At 55.0% G+C, this 19832-nt stretch overlaps 2 protein-coding genes across 8 annotated transcripts in view; both read left to right on the top strand.

Moving 5' to 3' along the window:
• Positions 1-1485, top strand: part of USP48 (ubiquitin specific peptidase 48) — a 91574-nt gene extending 90089 nt beyond the window's left edge. For all 4 annotated transcript variants that reach the window (XM_044237386.1, XM_044237384.1, XM_044237385.1 and 1 more), the window contains exon 27: positions 940-1485. In XM_044237386.1, the coding sequence (XP_044093321.1) occupies positions 940-962 (23 nt within the window). In that variant the 3' untranslated portion in view covers positions 963-1485. The remainder of the gene's footprint in view (positions 1-939) is intronic.
• A 9391-nt stretch (positions 1486-10876) lies between these two features.
• LOC122899542 (RAP1 GTPase activating protein) overlaps positions 10877-19832 on the top strand; it is a 65071-nt gene continuing 56115 nt past the window's right edge. For all 4 annotated transcript variants that reach the window (XM_044237382.1, XM_044237381.1, XM_044237380.1 and 1 more), the window contains exon 1: positions 10877-10942. The gene's annotated coding sequence lies outside the window, so the exon portion shown is untranslated. The remainder of the gene's footprint in view (positions 10943-19832) is intronic.

The raw sequence follows: 19832 nt of genomic DNA, 5'->3' as shown, positions 1-19832 counted from the left end.
TTCAAGCTTCTTCATTATCGTTTTCAGCACTCGGGCCTCAGATAGGGCATGTGTGTTCACAGTATCTACTGCCAGATGTCCATTTTGCTTTCCCTTTCTCGTTTGGAGGGTCAGGGTGGGTGGGGAGGTTGGGGATTAGCTAGCGGCAATTCGACATTTATATTTACTCTTCCCAGTTCCTTCTGCCAGTTTCATCTTAGAGGAAAACAGTTTGTGTATCACTGGTAAGAATTAGAGGAAAGGAATTTGCTGAATTCTATCCGCTTTAATGAAAAGGTTTCGTCCATCTGTGGCGGACCCAGGCATTTCTTGCAGAATTACTTTGGATGGAGACGCAGTGGTGTGTTGTCACCTCATGGCCACTGTAGTTGTGTACGCCAGTAATACTTATTAATTTGTCAAATACAGACCTTCAATATTTACAGATTTAACTCTTGCCATCCTGAATCTTTCTGGCCTACTCCAGAGGTCCGTGGCAGCTTGTGATTTTGCCAAGGAATGAGTTCGAATCAGATACCAGGGATTCTTTGCTAAAGCAAAGAGTGAGCAAAGCTCTGGCCTAAATAAAGCCTTCCTGTCAATGCAGCTTTGCTGCCTACACGTTACCATTACAAAGACCTCCTGATGTGGTTAAAACAAAGCAAAACAAAGCAAAAAATTTCTTTATGAAACATGGGCATCAAAGGAAAGCATCAGTGAAATCTGATTAACGTGTGTGAAGATACTGCGTAGGAAACACATGGCTTTCGACAGAAATGTGATTTAGCCGAAAGCCTGGCGTCTGCTGATATTTTTTCTTACCCTTCAGCGTCAAGGGGCTGCTGTGCTCGTTTGATAAGTTGGATATTCCCTGTTGATGATGCGTTCTTGGCAAATGGAGTACAGGAACTCTTACTTTTCAGTTCACAGCTGTACCTCCACGTGTGTTTCTTTTCCCAGGTACTGGTCTACTCGGACATTAATCTTTTGAACACTTGCTGACGGCTGAAGAAATGACCAGAAGGGAAGCGAGGAGCTTGGCATGTTAGGGCATTACCGAAAAAGTGGATTGAAGAATTAAACCATTCTATGACTCTTCCAGAAGGCAGAGAACTCTTCCGAAGTGACTGTCCCAAATGCCTTATGTCAAATAAAGCAGATTGCACTGAAGGACATCAGACTTGAAGGAAATGTTTCAAATTTTATATTTAAGGGAGGGTGGTGGGTGGGAGGGGGAAGTACGGATCGAACCAGTTTAGTAGCAGTAACAGTAAATCATGTTTACATATGAGATTTATAGTCACGGGAGGGAATAAAGTTCTGTTATATTTCCTTGCTCGAATTTCATACCAGATGCATTGGTCCATAAAGGATTTGTATCACAGTAGATGGGACAACATTCTGCTCTGAACTAAAAAGTAATTCTTTAGAGACATAACCTGCTTACCAATACCTGTCTTTGATTCATATTTTACTTTCAATAAAGCATGAAAGTGAAGAACTTGCCGTCCTTGTGGAAAAGTGTCTTCAGATTAGCCTCCTCTGCGCGCGGGCCCAGCGCACCCGCGTACACACGGCCCAGCGGTCCCTCTCTCGGCGTTGGGTCAAGGCGGAGGCACCCGGATGTCTCCTGCCTCGGCTTGCGCTTCCGTGCTCTGGCTTTCATGCGTTCGGAAAGGATGGCGAACGTCTGACGTGTGGTAGCATCTTCTGCAGTTTTGCTCGTTATTCAGAATCGGGAGATTGAGTACACCTCGCACTTCTGAAAAATCTGACCACCTGCCTTATCAGAAGAGTAGCAGTGGACGGAAGTACCTTCGGGTAACACAAGGTTTTTCCAAAATGTCTTCTTCCCATTCTCCAGGTCTGCCATTTCTTGGATCGTGCCTCTGTTTTCGAAACATTCCTCTGAAATGTCCAGAAAGGAGCTTTTAGATCACTTTGTCTAAACAAAAAAGTGTATGGATGGGGTGTGTTGTTTTAGCCAACCCAGGATTATTGTTATTAAGGGCACACAACCGAAATAACATTCTTAAGGATATTGGGGGGGTGGTAAATGGCACTTAGGATGAGTGGGTCTCACCGTTTTCTGGTAAGTGTGTGCCCGTGTTTGCGGCAGAGATGCTGAGTCACACGTCTCTCTGGCGAACACATTTTTAAAGTCTTGGGTTTGTGCTAGGCTCCGCCCTCCCCCCATTTATTCCCCTGAAGATTTAAACTCAAATAATGGATGGGGGAGGCAGGTTTCAATTTGAGGACCGGTAACCTTTTGAATAGCTCTTTTTATCTGAGTAATTATGGCTGTTTGGTGAAATTACAACTTCTTGCTTGTGTTTCCCCTGTGTGTGTGCCGTGTCTCCAGTCTGTGCCCCCTGACAGGGCGGGGTGGGTGGGGCGTTTCATGAGCCTGAGTGGGAGAGTGGGAGCTGCACACTGGAAAGCCGCCCTAGGAACCAGCCTCTCCCATCTTGAGGTCAGTCCGGGAGCGGACTCCGGAGTTGAGATCGCCGATAGCTAATGCTGAGTTTTAGGGCCCAGTCTTTTATTTCACTCCAAAGAAATGAAGCTGGAACATAAAAGTATTAACACACTAATAAGCAGATTACTCTCTCTCAAGGTAAAGATGTGAACAAATTCAATTAGTGTTCAGTGCAGCAGCTTCCCTTTCCATACAGAAAAGCTGTTCGGCCAAAGAGGGGTTCTTTCTGGGGACTGACACGTCCCCCCCTCCCCAAAATCGGATTTCTTTTTCCCAGTTTGCTGTTTATAACAGTTTTGTTTTAAGATTTTTATTTATTTATTTGACAGACAGAGATCACAGGTAGGCAGAAAGGCAGGCAGAGAGAGAGGAAGGGAAGCGGGCTCCCTGCTGAGCAGAGAGCCCGATGCAGGACTTGATCCCAGGACCCTGAGATCATGACCCGAGCCGAAGGCAGCAGCTTAACCCACTGAGCCACCCAGGCGCCCTGTTTATAACAGTTTTAAAACCTATTACTTGAGTCTTGTCTTTGCCTTATGCAACGATACAAAATAATAGCCTTTTGGAAGTCTTCCCTGGGGTGGGGGTGGGCGAGGTCCCGCTGGAGGTGACGCCGGGCAGTTGTCTTCCTCCTCCCCTGACAACTTACCTCGTCGGACCCGCGCTACTCCGCACACCTGAGCGCTGTGGTACTTGATCAGAAATGCAGGAGGGGCGCCTTGGCGGCTCAGTTAAGCGTCCTCCGTCAGCGCGGGTCAGGATTCTGGAGTCTTGGGAGCTGAGCCCTGCGTGGGACTCCCTGCTCAGGGGAGTCTGCTGCTCCCTCTCCCTCTGCTCCTCTCCCCACTCGTACTCTCACTTGCTCACTCACTCTCTCAAATAAGTAAAATCTCGGGGAAATAAAATGCAAAAGGTCAAGAGGCGTTTGGGGGTGTCACTGGGCTGGTGGAGCTGGAAGCGTGTGTGTCTTGACCTCACGGTCCTGATATTGCGGCCCACACTGGGAGTAGAGATGACTCAAATGCAGGAGCTCAGGTCCTGGACACAAGATATCTGTGCTCCTCGAGGTTGAAAAGCCTTGGCCTGAGGCGTGGGACCTCTTTCTCCCCCCCCCCCAGTCAGCAGAGTGACAACATGTCTGCACGTGTTCAGGGTCCTCCCCCGCGGGAAACCAGGTACAACCTTAAACACAGTCCTTGCTTTGTATTTACAAGTACGTGGGGCCCCCGTCTTGTGGGCTGTGACCCCTCTGAAGTGTAGAGACTCTCCCTTAGGTTTTTTCTGCTGTGCGCCAGAGCAGTTGCTGGAAGAAGGTATTAGGAACCCTGAATTGTCCCCCTTGCATTTCTGACCACTCCTTAAACCCAGACTACTGTGCCCTGCAGGCCGTGCTGGCCCACTTGTTGACATTACCTGAAATGCAGGTGGCCATTTGGACGTCTTCAATCCCTGGGGAAATCGTCCTGTGTATTAATGAACCTTGTTGTTTAGAATTCCTCTTACATTTCTGCAAAATTGAAAAGAAAGGAGTGTCCCTTTATTTCCACGAAATCCTAATCCAGAGCAAATTTGTTTACTTTAAATCTCCGGTGAGTGGTCTGTGCGGTGAGGGACTTGTTGATCAGACCCTGGTTAATATTTGAAGCTGATTCTGGTACTGGAGAACCTGTTTCAAATGCCCGAGGGATGATTTATCTCTGTCCAAACAAGCTACCGATGTGAAATGAGCATGAAAGCCTGTCCTTCCTGTTTCCGAATCACGGAGCGGCATCGCCTCCTTTCTCTCTGGCGTCGTAATGTTGTTTGCTCAGTGTTACAGGGGACTGTGAACAGAGTTCAGTCCGAGGAAGAGCCAGCATTTTTCATTTTAAGGAGATTATCACCCCTTTGCCAGCGCCCTGCGTCCCACCCCCACCTCCGAGGCACAGGGTTTTGTTACCAGCTGTACCTCTGACTCTGAAGGCTAATAGCAGTTCACTGCCTCAAACTCCAGACACTGTGTAGACCCCAGTGTCGCTGGGGATTTGAGCATCAACACTACTGGGATGCTTTGTTCATTAAAATACAAACTGAACATTCGTACGTGGTACCCCGTAGATATTTCACTGACCCCGTGCCAGGTGAGGAGTCTAATAGATGGGTCCCTGGGTGGCTCAGTCGTTAAGCTTCTGCCTTTGGCTCAGGTCATGATCCCAGCATCCTGGGATCAAGCCCCGCATCGGGCTCCCCGCTCAACGGGGAGCCTCTTCTCCCTCTCCCACTCCCCTGGCTTGTGTTTTCTCTCTTGCTGTGTCTCTCAATATCAATTTTTTTTTTTTTTTAAGTCCAGTAGACACAGAAATCCACCTCTTCATCTCCTACATCCCATTCCTTTGGTTTTTAAGTCTGGCTGTTAATCGGGCCAAGGAGTCTGCCAGCTGGTTTGGTACAACACATACATGTGTAGGTGGCATTGAAATGGCAAGTTTAAGGGCGCCTGGGTGGCTCAGTGGGTTAAAGCCGCTGCCTTCGGCTCAGGTCATGATCCCAGGGTCCTGGGATCGAGCCCCGCATCGGGCTCTCTGCTCGGCAGGGGGCCTGCTTCCCTTCCCCTCTCTCTGCCTGCCTTGCTGTCTACTGTGATCTCTCTCTGTCAAATAAATAAATAAAATCTTTAAAAAAAAAAAAAAAAGAAATGGCAAGTTTAAGAAGTCGTGTCACCTGTTTCCAGAAAATTCTACCATTCACCTTGTAACTAAGCAAAGTTACTTTGCTTTGTCTTAGTGTCCCAGTCTCTTAGAAGGGGGCAGTATTTGCTGCCTTGTATACCCTCCCACACTGAAGATCAAGCAGTAATAAACGTCCTTGGTGTGAAATGCTTTGTATTATTCCTTGTAATTAGAAGAACTCTAGTCTTTGTGAGGGGAAGCCATGGAATCTTCCACAAGTCTTCTAAAAGGGGTCATGGAGACTCATCGCCAAGTTGCCCCACACCCTTTCTCTCAAGTTCAGCCTGCACCTTATGCTGGAAGCCCTTAGAGCTAAAATCATGACTGGACAGGTGTTCAGTTGTCCTGTTACATAAATCTTACCTCTTGGCTGGTAAGGAAAATGAAGCCAGTGGCCAGACCATAAGCTTCCTCGATTCTGTTTATTTGCAGGGTCATGTTGAAAGGTATTTGAAACACGTTTAGAATGTGTGTTGAAGATTTATGTCTTTGTGATGGGCAGGTCCTGCCCCAGAGGGGAGCTTCCGATGTTTTGATTGTCAATGCCAAGATCATCAGGAACAGGTGCCGGGAGCTTCAGAGGCAGGGCTGTGGGGGCACGGGGGAGCACGACGCAGAAGAATCCCGTGTTTTTGTATTTACCTCTTGAGACTTAAGTGGGGGGAAAAAAGAGAAACTATTGACGAGTAGAGTACATGGGGAAGCATACCTGGGCTTCCCCTTCACCACCAACTAAACCACAGGACCAGGTTTATCTGGTTGTGTACATTTCAGAAGAATTGGTGACCTTTCTTCATATCGTAAGATTTAAGTATATTTTCTGAGCCTCGTGAGATTTTTGGGAAGAGGGGAGTTGAAGAATCCATCTCCTAGCCATTGCCAGGATGCTGCCTTACAGGGGACACTGGTCTGCCTTTAGTCCCAGGACCTCCATCACTTCCCCGAGCCTTTGCTGTGTCCCACCCAGGAGAGGCCAAGAGCAGGATCCCGAAGAAGCAGATTCTACTGCCAAAATGGCCTCAATCCCGGGAGTAGAGGTGACACGTTGGTTCTTCCCCTGCTGTGTTTTTACACTTTCTCATTCATGAGGCTGTCTGGATTTTCTCTGAAGTTAGTCCTAAGAGCTTTTCCAACATAATTACTTTATTGATCTCAAATAGAGGGCATCGTCTGTTCTACCCCTCCCCGCAACATGCTTAAGGGGGGAAAAAAAATCCCTGCTTTCAAGGACTTGGCTCCGACTGCCTAGACCAGGGCCTGTGGAGGGAGACTGTCTCAGCCCGAGCGGGAGCCAGGCTTCTACCAGCAGCTGGAATGGCAGCTCGATTCCCAGATGTGTGTTAGTCCTCGCCCGGGGAGGCAGGCCCTGGGCACAGGAAGTGGGGGACACATCCCAGGGAAACCAGAGGGCCTAGGCGGCCACTGCCTGGCTTCAGTCATTGCTGGTTGGCACACTGACCTCTTGGTTCCCCTCCCTCCCCCCCATTCTCTTGTTTCTAACCAAGGGAACACGAAGCTGCGACCGGCTCTCTTTATGTTCCTGGACAAATGCATTCTGCTTGGGGCCCAAGTGTCTCTCTGAAAGGAAACTGGTTATATAGATGTCGTCAAACTTGCACTGGGTGGAAGGAGACCCTGGGGCCTTCTGCCTTGGGCTGCTCTCCCACACCCACCTACCCCCTTGAGGAAGCGCTAGGGAGTGCATTTGGAAAACCACCCTGCCAGACCACCTCGAAGGACTCCCTTCTCTCGTTTTATCAGTCTGCAAGTTGCCTCTTTGGTTGGTTTTTACTGCCATTCTCGCTCTGCCTTCTCCCATCTGCAGTGCGCACTGCTTCTCTGGATGAAAGGATCCAAGCAGGGCTAGACTATCCAGAATTTTGGAACTAGAGGGAGGTGTTTATTTTTGTCTTACTGGGAGCCAGAGTTAGGGGAGTCAGGGCCGGGCTGGATTTTACTTAGGTCTGCACCAAAAACCGCCCCAGCCCCAGAACCGGAATCAACCTATTTTGTGCTAGACTGTTCCAGGTCCCCGAGTGTAGGCCCTCTGGCCGTCTTGTTCTTCACAGCTGCCACGTGAGCCAAATGAAATGTTCTCAGCAAAAAGTGAATGAATACCCCAGGATCCGCTAGAAGCTCTGCTCTGCCAGTAAGACCCCTGGAGAGAGCTTTCTATTGCTTTGGTGTAACCAGGGTTGCCCCCCACCTTTGGGCTTGTCTCTTTTGTCCTCAAAATAGGGACTCCCTAGCGATGCTCACATGAGCCAAAGACTTTTGTAACCCAAGAGTGAGGCCCCTGGGGCAGCCAGCATCCGCATGGCAGCCTCCCACCCAACCTGTCTTTTTCTCACTGGGGAAGAACCGTCTTCCCATCCCCCCCTGCGGCTCTTGTTTCCCAGCCCCTCCTAGACCTTACTCATGCTCTGTGGATAGTACACACCTTGGAGACCCATTGCCTTTGAGGTCTGTTCCCCTGGCTTTCCCTGCTGGGCGGCCCCTGTCCCCACTTTCCTTTGATCCCGTGTGGGAAGGGGGACGGAGAGGGGAGTTCTTTGCAGGAGGCGGCTGCCCCTTGGGGACTCCCTCCCGCATTATTCTGAGTTTACTGTTTGTGCCACCCACGTTTTCATTCTCCAGGCTTCTTAGATGTCAGATTTTTTGAAGCCAGCTTTCATTTTTCAGCAGTGGGGAGGGCAGGGGTGATGGCTAGGTTGCAGTGTATTAAGTGTTTGAAAAAGAAAAGGCTTGTGCCCAGAGGCAGCCATGCATGAGCGGTCAGTCCTGAGTGGTTTGGATTGAAATAGGCCAGAGAAAGTAAAGCTCTGGGGCCTTTGTCCAATCTTCCCTTCAACCCCCAGGCTCCATGCCAGGCTGTGTGCCCAGCCCCCTATGGCACGTGTTGCCTTCACCCCAGGGGCCCTGACAGTCTCAGAATGGTGCCCCCCAGAACACATTGGAGATTATAAGCCTCTTGCATTGAGGTTTTCTGTAAAGAGGAAAATGCTGTAATCGAAAGCTCCTTGATTATAAAGAAGGAATAGAGAGGCTTGGCACAGAAGAAGAATCTTCGTTCCTCGGCCTACTCGGCCAGGGTCGGGCACATGCGGTCCCCTGTGCCAGTAGGACCTTGGGCCCTTGGGGACCTTGCAGTCTGCCAGTCCGGACCATGAAAGGTCACAGCTGCCATAGCTCACCTTGTGCGTTTTCACGCCCCTGCTGCCTCGGCTGCCCTCGTGCTGGCTCGGGTGGGGCACCCTGGTCTCCGCTCACAGGCAGGAGTAGAACCATTAGCCATCAGCTAATCACCATTAGCCAGAGTTGGGAGCCCCTGGCCCCTCTGCCTCACAACAGGGAGGGGGAGGGGGCTCTCCAGGGGAGGAGTCAGAGCAGGACAAGACATGGGGACTGTGGATCTATCTGACCCAGGGTACGAAACGAGGGAGGATGGGACGCGCTGTGGTACTTCTGCGAACTCGGGGAATTTGCGTGTCCTTCCTGAGATGTGGGAGCCCAGCCCTGCTGGAGGCCAGCGGGCCCAGCGCATGCTGCCCTGGGAGGCCATTAGGCATTCAGCCAGCCCATCTCAAATGGGATTTTATTCCACCAGGCATCTCCCGGGACCAGTGCCCTAATGAACATACCTGTCTGGGCCATCCATATGCCACAAAATCCCTTCTCCACCACCCTCCCCGGAAGTGCCTCGACCAGCCTCATGTAACTTCTGTCTCCTTACAGCTTTGAACCAAGCCTACGGCCCTGGTGCACCCGGAGGAGGATCCAGGCCCAGGCCCAGTCCTGGGCAGGAAAGCAAGGGGTCCCCGGGGTGGGGGACAGGGGGCGCAGAGTAAGCAGGCCACGGTCCAGGCCTGTGTCCTCAGTCCCGGTCCCAGCAGTAGTCTTCCTCCTGCTCTGACCATGTTGTTCCACCAGCGCCGCTAGAAGAGCAGCCCGGGGCCCAGCAGCCCCAGCCACATGGCCAGTGGTGCTTCATTGGAAATGTGGGAGCGCAGGTTCCAGGCCCTCTGCTGCAGGATCAGGCCACTGCTGCGCTGTTCGGAGTCTGAGAAGCCCTGGGTTGGGGCCTCCTTCCTGCCCATGGCTGGCCAGGGCTTGCAGGGGAGAAATTGACGCCAGGTCTGGGAAGAACTGGTGCCTGACCCACAGTTCTCCTCTGCCTTTTCGCATGAGCAGGTGGGCTCGGAGGTAGAATGAGGATGAGGCATGTCCTCATTATTAATTGGAATCTCTTCTCGGTTGGGCGAGTGTCTTGGCGGAGAAATATGGCCATGGTCGCAGCGCCCATGGGGCTGAAAACTCAGGGGTCTGCATGTCTCAGTCCAGAGCTGATGTAAGGGTCACCGTGGTTCTACATCTTTTCCTTAATGAGATGCCGTCCCTGTGGCTGGAAAGATAGGGTGTGGGGAGAGGGAGGTGGGGAGGTAGAAATGACAATCCCTTATTAAGCACAGCAGGTGCCCGATAAATAAGTTGAATAAGTGAATACAAGGCTTGAGTCCTCCCTAACTTTTCTAGAAAGTGACCCTATTGGCCTCTGACCTCAAAGGATCCCCATTGCTTGGTCCACTGATTTGAAGGGGTAGGTGAGATGGACGTTTGCCTCTACCCCTTTTGCAGACTCAGTTTCCCCAGTTATTAGAGCAAGGGAGTGAGATCCAGGGGTCTCAAAGATCCCTCTAACATCAGTGTTCATGTGACTCGGGGCATGATCGTGGGGTCACCAAGCATACCTCACCCAGTGTCCCCAGAGCTCTGGCCCCGAGGACACAGGGCCTGTTGCCACCATTCATCCAGCTTTGCTCGAGGAGCGGGTGGAGTAGAAAGGGAGATGTGTGACACAAATGGCATTCCCCTCAGTGAGGCCTAGGAGCTGCTGTTGGTGACTTGCATGTGTCCTTGGGCAAATCTCTGCCCCTCTCTGGGCCTCAGCAGGTAGACTAAAGTGATCCCTGTGGCCCCTTTCTGCCTGGGTTTTCAACTCTCCTCCAACCGCTGCCAACACCCCACCCCCCACCCCCGCCTCCTGCCACTGTCCCTCCACGTCTTAGAGGCAGGCGCTCAGCTCCCTGGTTCCGGAATAGGCTGGGAGCGAGGAGCGAGCCGCCCAGTCCAGGGAGGATGTCCAAGAGCCGCTAACCAGTCACGACTGCTTCGAGGACTCACACCAGGCTTTTCTGTGCGGAGGACGTGATGGGGCACAGGCTCCTGGCGCACCAAAGCCAGCGCTTTTTCCTTCCTCCCAGTCCCTGCAGACATGAGGAGCCTATGGGGGCCTAGGGCGTGTCCCCCACCTTTCCCGTCGCCCCCACGTGCCCCAGGAGTTTTCCCTCTCCCTTTGGAGCACCGGCTGTCGGCCGAATCGCCGGGTCCTCGCCCGGGCCCTGCTGCAGTCTAGCTACGTAACCCTGAGCCAGTCTTTGCGCTCTCTGGTCCTCAGTTTCCCCACCTGTGAAATGGGGGCACAGAGCGCCCGCCGCCGGGACCGCCGTGAGGGGCGACGGGCGCGCGGGGGCCGGCAGGGCGGGGGCCTCCGCCGCTCCAGCTCCCTCGCCCGCGGCTCCGCAGTGACGGGGGGGGGGGGAGCGGCGCCGGGGAAGGAGCGCTCCGCGGTCACGTGACGCCCCCCTCCCCGAACTGCGGCGGCGGCGGCGGCGGCGGCGGCGGCGGCGGCGAACGCGAAGCCGCGTCGGAGCAGAGCTGCAGCGTCTGCCGCGGGCACCGGAGTGCCGAGCCCAGGACGCCCGGCCCAGGCCCGCGGGTGAGTCCGCCCCGCCCGGGAGCGGCCCGGGGACAGGGAAGGGACAGCAGTGCCGCGGGCTCCCCTCGGCCGGCCGCCAGGACCCCGCGCAGGCGGGGACCCGGGGCCCGAGGGTCCGCGGGAGGGGGCGCGGGCCGGGTTGGCCGCGGCCAGAGGCGGGCGTGGGGGGCAGGCCTGGGTTCAGCCGGCTGAACCCCCCCCTCGCCTGCGGGGCTCGGTCCAGGCGGCCGCTGACGGGGCACGGGTCCCACCCCCCTGCGTGGGTGGGAGTCCCGCTTGCCCTGGTCCTGGGGAGGGGGCGCCTTGGGCGCAGACAGGGGAACGCGGAGAAGTGGGCGCGTTCCCTTGATCCCTGGGCAGGGGCCGCGGGCCTTAACGCCCCCCCAGGAGGAGGCGCTCCGCTCCTCAGAGGACGGAAGTGGGGGTCCTCAGGGGCAACGACCCTGAACCGAGAGGGCGGTGATGTCCTTGCTTCCCCGAGGACGGAGCGCACTCCCCCCGCCCCTGTCTCTGACCCGCCGCGGAGCAGGGCACCCGCGTCACGCAGTCGGGCGCCCCCTCGCCGCCTCCCTTCTCTGGCTCCGCAGGATCTGAGGACTCGATGGGAATCCACAGGGCGGTCCCCGCGCCCCGCAGACGCTTTGGTGCCAGCCTTGGGGTGCCTGGGTTTGGGCGCGCGCGCGCTCGCGGGCTCGCGCACACGCGCGCGCACAGACACAGACACAGACACAGACACACACGCCCCAGCTCAGGAGGCGAGAGCCCTCCCTTCGTGGTGGTTAGACCCCAACCTGCGAGTGACCCCCGAGTCCTTGTTGGGGCCATAGCACAGGCCTGGGGGTGGAATCAAAAAGGACACCCCACCCCTCACACATGGCACATTGGCATCTGTCCCCGTGCTTCAGTCCCTCCCTGGCGGTAGTCAGAGGCCAGCGGGAAGGGCCACTGAAAGAAGCTGGGTCAGGACGGAGCGGGAGAGAAAGACAGAGGGGAAGTGAAGTAGGAGCTGTCATTTCCTTCGAAAAGGGAGCTGGGTCCCAGGCTCTTAGCCCACCCTGCCAGGAGGGCCGTGGTCCTTCCTTCCTGACGTGTCTGGAAGAAGAAGCTGGAAGGCGAGGGTCTGTTTTCTAGTAGTGGGAGGAAACATCAGCTAAGCTGCTCCTGAATGGGGAGAGGGCAGCAGCTGCGTGGGGGTAGGGGTGGTCTTGCCCAGGTGACCCCAGAAATCCCCCCATTTCTCCACCCAGGCCTCAGCTGCCCTTTGAGCTTCCCTCTAGCAGTTGGAAGGTTTGGAGAAGTGAAAGGGTGCTTTAATGGCCTCAGAAAGACTCCTAGGTAAAGCTTAGTCCCCAGGTGGCAGGGAGGGGGAGCACCTTCCCCGGGCACAGCGAAGTCAGGTGGGGCATGTGTTCGCGCGCGTGCATGCACACAGAAGTCTCCATTGCACAGATGAGGAAACGGAGGCTTAGAGAGGTTGAATAAACTGCCCAAGGTCACAGAGTCGCCTCTGCCAGGGCTAGCATCATTTCTCTGACTCCTGATCTAGGTAGGTCTTGCAGGAGGGGCGGTCTGTGACAAGTGGGGTGGTCCGCTGGTGACCCGCTCCCTGTGCCTCTTGGAGGTGACAGTGCATCTGGAGGGAGGTGGGGAAGCTGGCTCAGGTTAAGGAGAGCCCCCCCCCCTTTCTTCAGTGGCCAGAACTCAGGCCTTCTTCCTCTCCCAGAGCCCAGTACTTGCTTTGTAGCCTCTTCCGTTTCCAACCTGAGACTCACAGCTTTCCCTGGGTGAAGCCAGCTCCTCTTCTCTGTGTTGCCTACCCGGCAGGGATCTCAGGAAACCCCTCTCCTGTCTCTATTCACCCTCCACCCCTATGAGACAAGAAATATTCCTCCTTTGGCCTCTTGAAATGCTGAGGGTCTCCTTGCCCCTGGGGCGGGGGTGGGTGTCTCTACTGCTCAGGCCTCTGGAACCTGCCGCGTCGGCACAGGCCTGGAGTAGGGGAGCCCTGAGTCCCTGCTTTAGCTCCCTCTCAGCCGGCCCCACGTCCTGCCCTGCAGCCACGTACCAGAGCCTAGAGGCCTTCTGAGGGCATCGGGGGCAGGTCTGCCTGCCGCACCACCTGTCTGTCTAGGGAGGCCTTTGTCCCGCCCGTCAGAGGCCGCCAAGCAGCCACACATGCGGCAGAAACAGCCAAGCTCCGCGACACAGACGAAAACAAATATCTCGAGACCCAGACACAGGGACACACGGGCATGTGCAGGCGGAGACCCCCCACCTCCAGCGCTGGCCGCCGCTACAGACACCAAAAGACACCCCGCCCAGTACGTGAACATGCAGAGGGGGAGGTGGTGGTCTCGAGAAGAACCTGGTCAGAAGCCTCATCGGGCTGGCAGTGGCTTCCATGCCCCTCCTAGACATGAGCCCCCACACACACACACACACACACGCGCGCGCGTGCGCGCGCGTGCACAGGAAAGAGCACAAGAAAGCCCCACGCCCTGAGAAATTAACCTGGCAGATAAGCACCCACCCACACCCAGGCCCCCACGAGGGCACACACGTGTGCATTAAATCAGCTTCCTGCGTGTAGGACGTGAACTCCTCATCACCCCGGGAGGGGGTGGCAGAGGCCCCTCTGACCCGCACCCCCGGCACCACCTCAGCAAAGCCTCACCTTCCTTCTTTTCTGCTTCACCTGAACCTCCCTCGGTTGACCCTAAGAATACCGGGAAGGTGCCCGGCGTTTCCCCCTCCGTGTACCCTCCTCTCCTGCCCCTCCCCCTGACCCACCAGGTTGCCACTGGAGCCTCTCCACCCTGCCACCCTTCTGCAATCCCTGAACATGCTGCTCCATGGGCCCCTCCTAAGATAGGACACCCTCGAGTCCAAGTAGCCCCGGGGTTCCCTTTCCTTTGCCACTTTGCCAGGAGGCCTCGCCAAGTCCTGGCTTCTGCTTCGCCCTCCCAGCAAGGCTGGGGGCCAGCTGGTGTGAAGAGAGGGGAATCCTCTGAGATCCTCTGCCAGGCCGCACCCTGGCACCCTGGCGGTACCCCCTGAGAGGCTGGTATTCTGGAGAGCAGCTTCTGAGATACGCTTCTCTGGGCTCTGATAAGGTCTCCAGGACAGACAAATGTATGTGGGGGCAGTGAGGGGCTCTGGGCTTTGCCATTCTGGTTCGGGTACTTAACATCGGCTTGCTAGAGTGCAGACCTGGCCCCGTCTCTTGCTGGCTGTGCAGCCCAGGCAAATCATCTCCCGTCTCTGGGCCCGTCTCCAGCTCAGCCCAGCCAGCGAGTGTGAGGTGTGAGGCGGCAGCCCTTCTGCCAATGAGGAAAGGAAGTTGGCTCTGCTGGACAGCATGAGATGAGACGGGGGCGGGGGGGTGGGGGCGCCTGGCGAAGGATTCCAGCAGACTGAGAACTCCAGGCCTGCACTAGGTTGAGCACGGGCCATCAGCCCTGGGACGTCCTGCGACGGCCACCTCGGTTACAGCAGAGGGGAACTTGAGGGCAGGGGGCTGCTGTTGTGGTTCAACATCTGGAGGAATTTTTATGCCCCCAAACGTGCTCTATTTTTAGGGCTGAAAACTAGTGCTTACAAGCAGTGACTCAGAGGGGAGGAAGGGAGAAGAGCCAGAGGGGTTCTAGTGGGGAGACAGCCCAAAACAGGGGAGTCCCACTGGAAGAAAGGAGCCAACTATGATGCTCGTGCGGTGTGCAGGTACCATGGAACCTCATTGGAATACTTGGTAAGCATTTACTGAGCATATGGTGTGTCCCAGGGACTGTGACAGGCCCTGAGGACAACAGAGTTGAGCTGGGTGTGGCATCATTTGGTCCCTTCCACCGCCCAGTGTGATGTTACCGTGACCATGTCTCAGAGGAGGAAGTAAGGCTCAATGAGGTAGAGTGAAGTGCCCACGCCATCCAGAGGTAACTACCTCTGCAGACAGGGGCCCCTCCACCCCTGGGCAGCCTTTTGGAAGCAGAAGACTTGAGTTCAAATTCTGACTTTGCCACTGAACAGCTATATGACTTAAGGCAAGTAATTCCATCTCTCCAAGCCTCTGTTTCTCTCTCTCTCTTTCTCTCTCTTTTTAAGATTTTATTTATTTAATAGAGAGAGTGAGAAAGACAGCTCGAGCAGAGGCAGAGGGAGAGGGAGAAGGAGATTTTCCCCGAGCAGGGAACCAGACGTGGACCTTGATCCCAGGACCCCGGGATCATGACCTGAGCCAAAGGCAGACGCTTAACCAACTGAGACACCCAGGCGCCCCGACCCTCTGTTTCTTTATCTATAAAGGGCGCATCGCCCACTTTATTTGCTGATGGGGCTGTTTCAAAGGTTAAGGAGTCTAGTGGGGCATTGGTGGCTCAGTGGTAGAATTCTCACCTGCCAGAGGGTAAGGAGGCTAATGGAGGCCAGGACCCAAGGCAACACCCCACTGCTCATGGTGGGAGATTTGCTGGGGACCTAAAAGGAGGTGGGCTGGGAGTCGTCAGGGATCCAAGTCTAGTATGACGTCGGAGCAGCCACTTACGCTCCGTTGCCTCCTTCCTTCTCCATAGACCAGGGGTGATGAGCCCTCTTCCGCCTGCCTACCTGGGAATGTTGTTTGCACAGATCAGACATGCCGGCTGGGAGATGCCTTGAAAAACACAGAGCTGCGCTCAGAGATAGCAATGCACAGAAGGAAAAACAAACACCAGAAAAACATGAAGAACGATCTATTTTAAAAACTTCAAATTTTATTATGGCAAGAAAAAAAAATAAGCCTTTTCTTCAAGGTTTTGGGGCAGTGGGGATTTTTTCCCATGACTTCACATTTCCAAGGCAGTTGGCATTGTGATCACGGGAGATGGTGGTTCCGCCGTGAGGGGTCGGTGCCTGGCACGCGGGGTGGGGGGCCGTCATAAGCAGTAATGGGGGCTCTTCGTGGAATTACGAGCTGCATAGGGACAGTGGTGGTGTTTCTGGTGGCGTAACTGGATCCAGCATGAGATGGACATAGGGATGCTGGCGTGGCTCCAGCAGGTGTGTGTAGGGATGAGACGGAGTCAGCTCATGGAGGGCCTTGAATGCCAGACCGAGGAGTTTGCATTTTTCTGAAATCCAGAGGGGAGACCCTCAGAGGGACCAGCTGTACCTTCTGTGGGCAGGCCTTGGGTTGAGAAGGAGGAGTTAGCCTGGCACAGTTCTCTGCTCTGCCCCACTGTGTAAGAATGGCCCCATGGCCTGTTTCCCCGAGTCTTGTTTTCCTCGTGTGTGCAAAGGAGCATCTTTCCATCCCTGGGACAGGCCAGAGGACCAAGGCCCCAAATGCTCAGGGAAGCAGGAGACTGCCGTCTGTGCTGGAAACCAGGAGACCCATGTTGCCCCTCTCACCTCCCCCCACTAGCTGGGTGATCTCAGGCAAGTGCAGCCCACCTTTCCATCCCTGGAAAGGGCAGGTGTGGCTTCTGCCTTTGTCTTGCGGCTCCGGTGAGACTCACCTGGTGAGAGGAAGCTATCTGTGTCCCTGTGTCTCAGCTGGGTTGTGTCTCTGGGGGGTTTGCGCTGTTTCTTGTAACTACCTGTTCCCCAGGCTCCCCTGGGAATTTGGGGCTGCTGAACTTTGGCATGGATGGCAGGTGAGGACAGACTCCTGAGCGGCCGGAGAGGCTGTGACCTGCCTGAGGCCACAGGAGCGGCCCGCCCGTTGCAGCCAGGCCATCATGGGAGGTGGAAGGGGGACCCATGTGGGTCCAGCCCTCTGCTCTGCTCCTCAGTGCTCAGTCCCAAGTCTGTGAGGAAAAGATACCAGACCCCAGCTCAGAAGTCAGCTTTCTCCAAGGTCCCACCCCTCTAAGTGAGGGCTTTTGGGGCGGGGTGGATGCGTTGGATGGAAGGTGATCTTGGGAACTTTTCTCTTCTGCTGCTTGCATGGTCCCTGTGGAAACTGCTGGGGCAGCCCCGAGTCCTCCATTCTCAAGAGTAGGGTGTGTCACCTACCTGCAAGGGACTGCTAGGACAAGGCCCCCTGGGGGTGTGCAAGCCTTGCACCTCTTCCTGATCTCGGAGGCCCCAAGAGAGGCCATCCCCTCCTGGAAGAATGCTTATGCCACAGGCCGTGGATACCAGGGGCTGGAAGCTCTGTGTCTGTGGGCTCCAGCCTTGTCCCCTTCACCACCTGCTTCCCCCTGAGATCCTGGAGCTCTTCCCAGTGCATATGGGTGCCCTTTCAGTCCCTGCCCCAGGACCTTAAGCCCCCAGATGCAGGACTGGACAGAGCCCTTGGGACAGAGTCTTCTCCATCCCAGTCATGAGACAGGCCCCTGGACTTCCCTGGCTGGGGAGGTATGGCCCTCTGTGGTCCTCTGATGGGCAGGAGAAACCTGGGATCTGTCCCCTGCCCCCGTGCCACATCGTTGGGGCCCACCCTTGGTCAGCCAGGGTGGGAAGGAGCTGGTTAGCTCAGGGATAACATAGCAACCATCAGGAAGGTTCTGGCAAAGGAGAAGCAGAAGAGAGGCTGAGTGATAGAACACAAGTCGGGGGCATGAATTGTGTACTTGGGAGTATGTAGGCCTCTATGCTAAGCACTTTTCACAGATCTCATTTAATCCTCAGAGCAACTGTTATTAGACCGGCTGAGGCTCAGAGAGTTTAAATGACCTGCTCAGGGTCACCCGGCTGGTGTGTGGCTGGAGCTGAGATTTGAATTACGGGCTATCTGCCTCCACTTTTAACCACTTCGGCCTACTCCGTGCAGAATTAGATGGGGTTAGGAGAAGGGTGTGGTAGAGAGGAAGGGGCTGAGCCCTTAAGGAGTGGCGGCAGTTCTAGGCAGCGGTGGGGAGGGGGTTCACACTCTGGGGCTCTCCCCACACTTTGAGGACACAGCCCTGAACCTCCCAGGTTCTCCTCCCTCCTTTTCCCCATCCCTGTGGCCTATCCCTGGGGCTCAGCGCCCAGGCTGGGTTGGGAGAAGAGGATGAATGGGGAGATTTTTTTGCAGAGTTCCTGGGGATTTACAATCCCACAGACCCTGGCTTCTCCTGGCCTATGTCTGCATAAATTCCCAGCTTGGAAACCGAGAAATCCTCAGCATCAGAGCTGGAGAGGAGCCCATGGGATCAGCTGGTCCAACCCCCTTGTTTTACAGATAATAATTATTATGATTACGCCCGATGGTAGCAATTCACAAAGGGCTTTCACATCTGGGTTGCCTCTTCTGCACGCCAGGGCCCTTGGGGCTGGCAGAACTCGGGCGGTGGTTGTTATTCACCTCCACACTTGGAAGCCAAGAAAAACTGAGGCTTAGAGAGGCCAAGAGATGAGCCCCAGAGCACACAGCGAGTTTTGGTCCTGGGCTCCACATCCAGATGTCTCCTCCCCTGGGCCCCTTGTACCATCCTGGGACTCCTGAGGCTCAGAGCCCATGGGGACTATCTCTACATTAGGAACAGGTTAGAGGACAGTGTCTAGGGGGGGCTGGTTCTGTTCTGAGGTGTGTGGAAGTGGGAAAAGAGAAGGTATGAGTGATGCCTGCCTTCCTCCCTGTCATGGGAACACACTTTCCTTCTCCAAGCCGAGGGGCAGAGCTGTTACTTAGAGGCCTGCCGCCCAATGCACCCGGCTGCCCCAAAAAATCAGACTGAGAAAGTACCTTAGAGAGCCCTCATTATACAAAGAAGGAAACTGGGCCCGGAGGGGTAAGGCCCTGCCCATAGTCAAGCTGAGCCTGGGACCCAGGTCTCATGACTCAGTATAGGGCTATGCTAGCACATGTCCAGTAACAGTACTAAAGATAATCCCTACCTACTGACCGTCTACTGTCTGCCAGGGCTGAGCACTTTACACTGAATCCCCAAAACTGAGCTGAGTAATTTTATTATCATTACCATCCTTTGTACAGATGAAGAAACTGAGGCTTCAAGAGCTTATGAAAGTGGCCCAGAGTCACAACCAGAAAGTGACAGAAGTGAGGATTCAAACACAGGTCCATCTGACTCCAGCCGGTGCCGATGTCAGCCCCCAGATGTAGTGTGATAGGAATGAAATAGATTTTAGCTTTCTTTTGTTCCATAGCCAACCTAGCACATCATTCATTCATTCCCTGAATATTTGCGGAGTACCAGCCATGCTGAGGGGACCAGGGGGCTGATCTGGAGTCTGAGGCTGGGAGCTGAGGGTCAGAAATGACACAGTGAGGGCGTGGGCCTCCAGGCATTCCTAAACCATGCATGATGGCTGCCTCTCCCCCCTCCTCCTGCCCCAACCCAGCCACATACCCTGCGTTGTTCAGCCTCTTCCTTTGCTCTCCAGCTTGCCCGTGGGGTACGTTGTAGCTGATTTGCCCTGTGGAAACGGGGGCACACTCAGCAGGGGCTTCTGGACTTTGTACATCCTCATTGCCTGCTGACAATGGCATTAGCAGCCTTCTGTGGGCGCAAGACCCTGGGCTAAGTCCACTGTGTGTGGTTCATCTCTTGTACGGAGCATTGTCCCTCTGTAAACTACCAACTAGTGCATCTCCATTCTCTCCATGTGGGAACTGAGGCTTAGAGTCACACAGCTCAGGACTGGGCTGGAGCCCCACTGTTTGGCTCTCGTGTCCATGTCCTTCCCCCGTGCTCACACTGCCCTGCTCCGTGTCCAGGCTCCGTGCCCAGGCTGTGTGGCTTTGCATTTAGAAACCTGGTTCTTGGTTTCTGTGGCTTCAGCCATACGGCAAGTATTTATTAAGCACCTACTGTGTGCCTGGGGGATGTGCTTTATGAGGCTACGTTTTGTGAGGATGGGGAGATAGGAGTTCCTCTGTGAGGGATGGGGGTGTCCTGAGCACCCACTCCACCCAACTCCTGAGTACAGGAGACTTTCGGGCCTCCAAGGTGGTCAGAGCTAGGGC

The sequence above is a fragment of the Neovison vison genome, chromosome 2 (genome assembly GCF_020171115.1).
Source record: "Neovison vison isolate M4711 chromosome 2, ASM_NN_V1, whole genome shotgun sequence".
Taxonomy (NCBI): Eukaryota; Metazoa; Chordata; class Mammalia; order Carnivora; family Mustelidae; genus Neogale; species Neogale vison.
The sequence above is the reverse complement of the archived record's forward strand: the minus strand, read 5'-3'. Positions and strand labels throughout refer to the sequence as shown.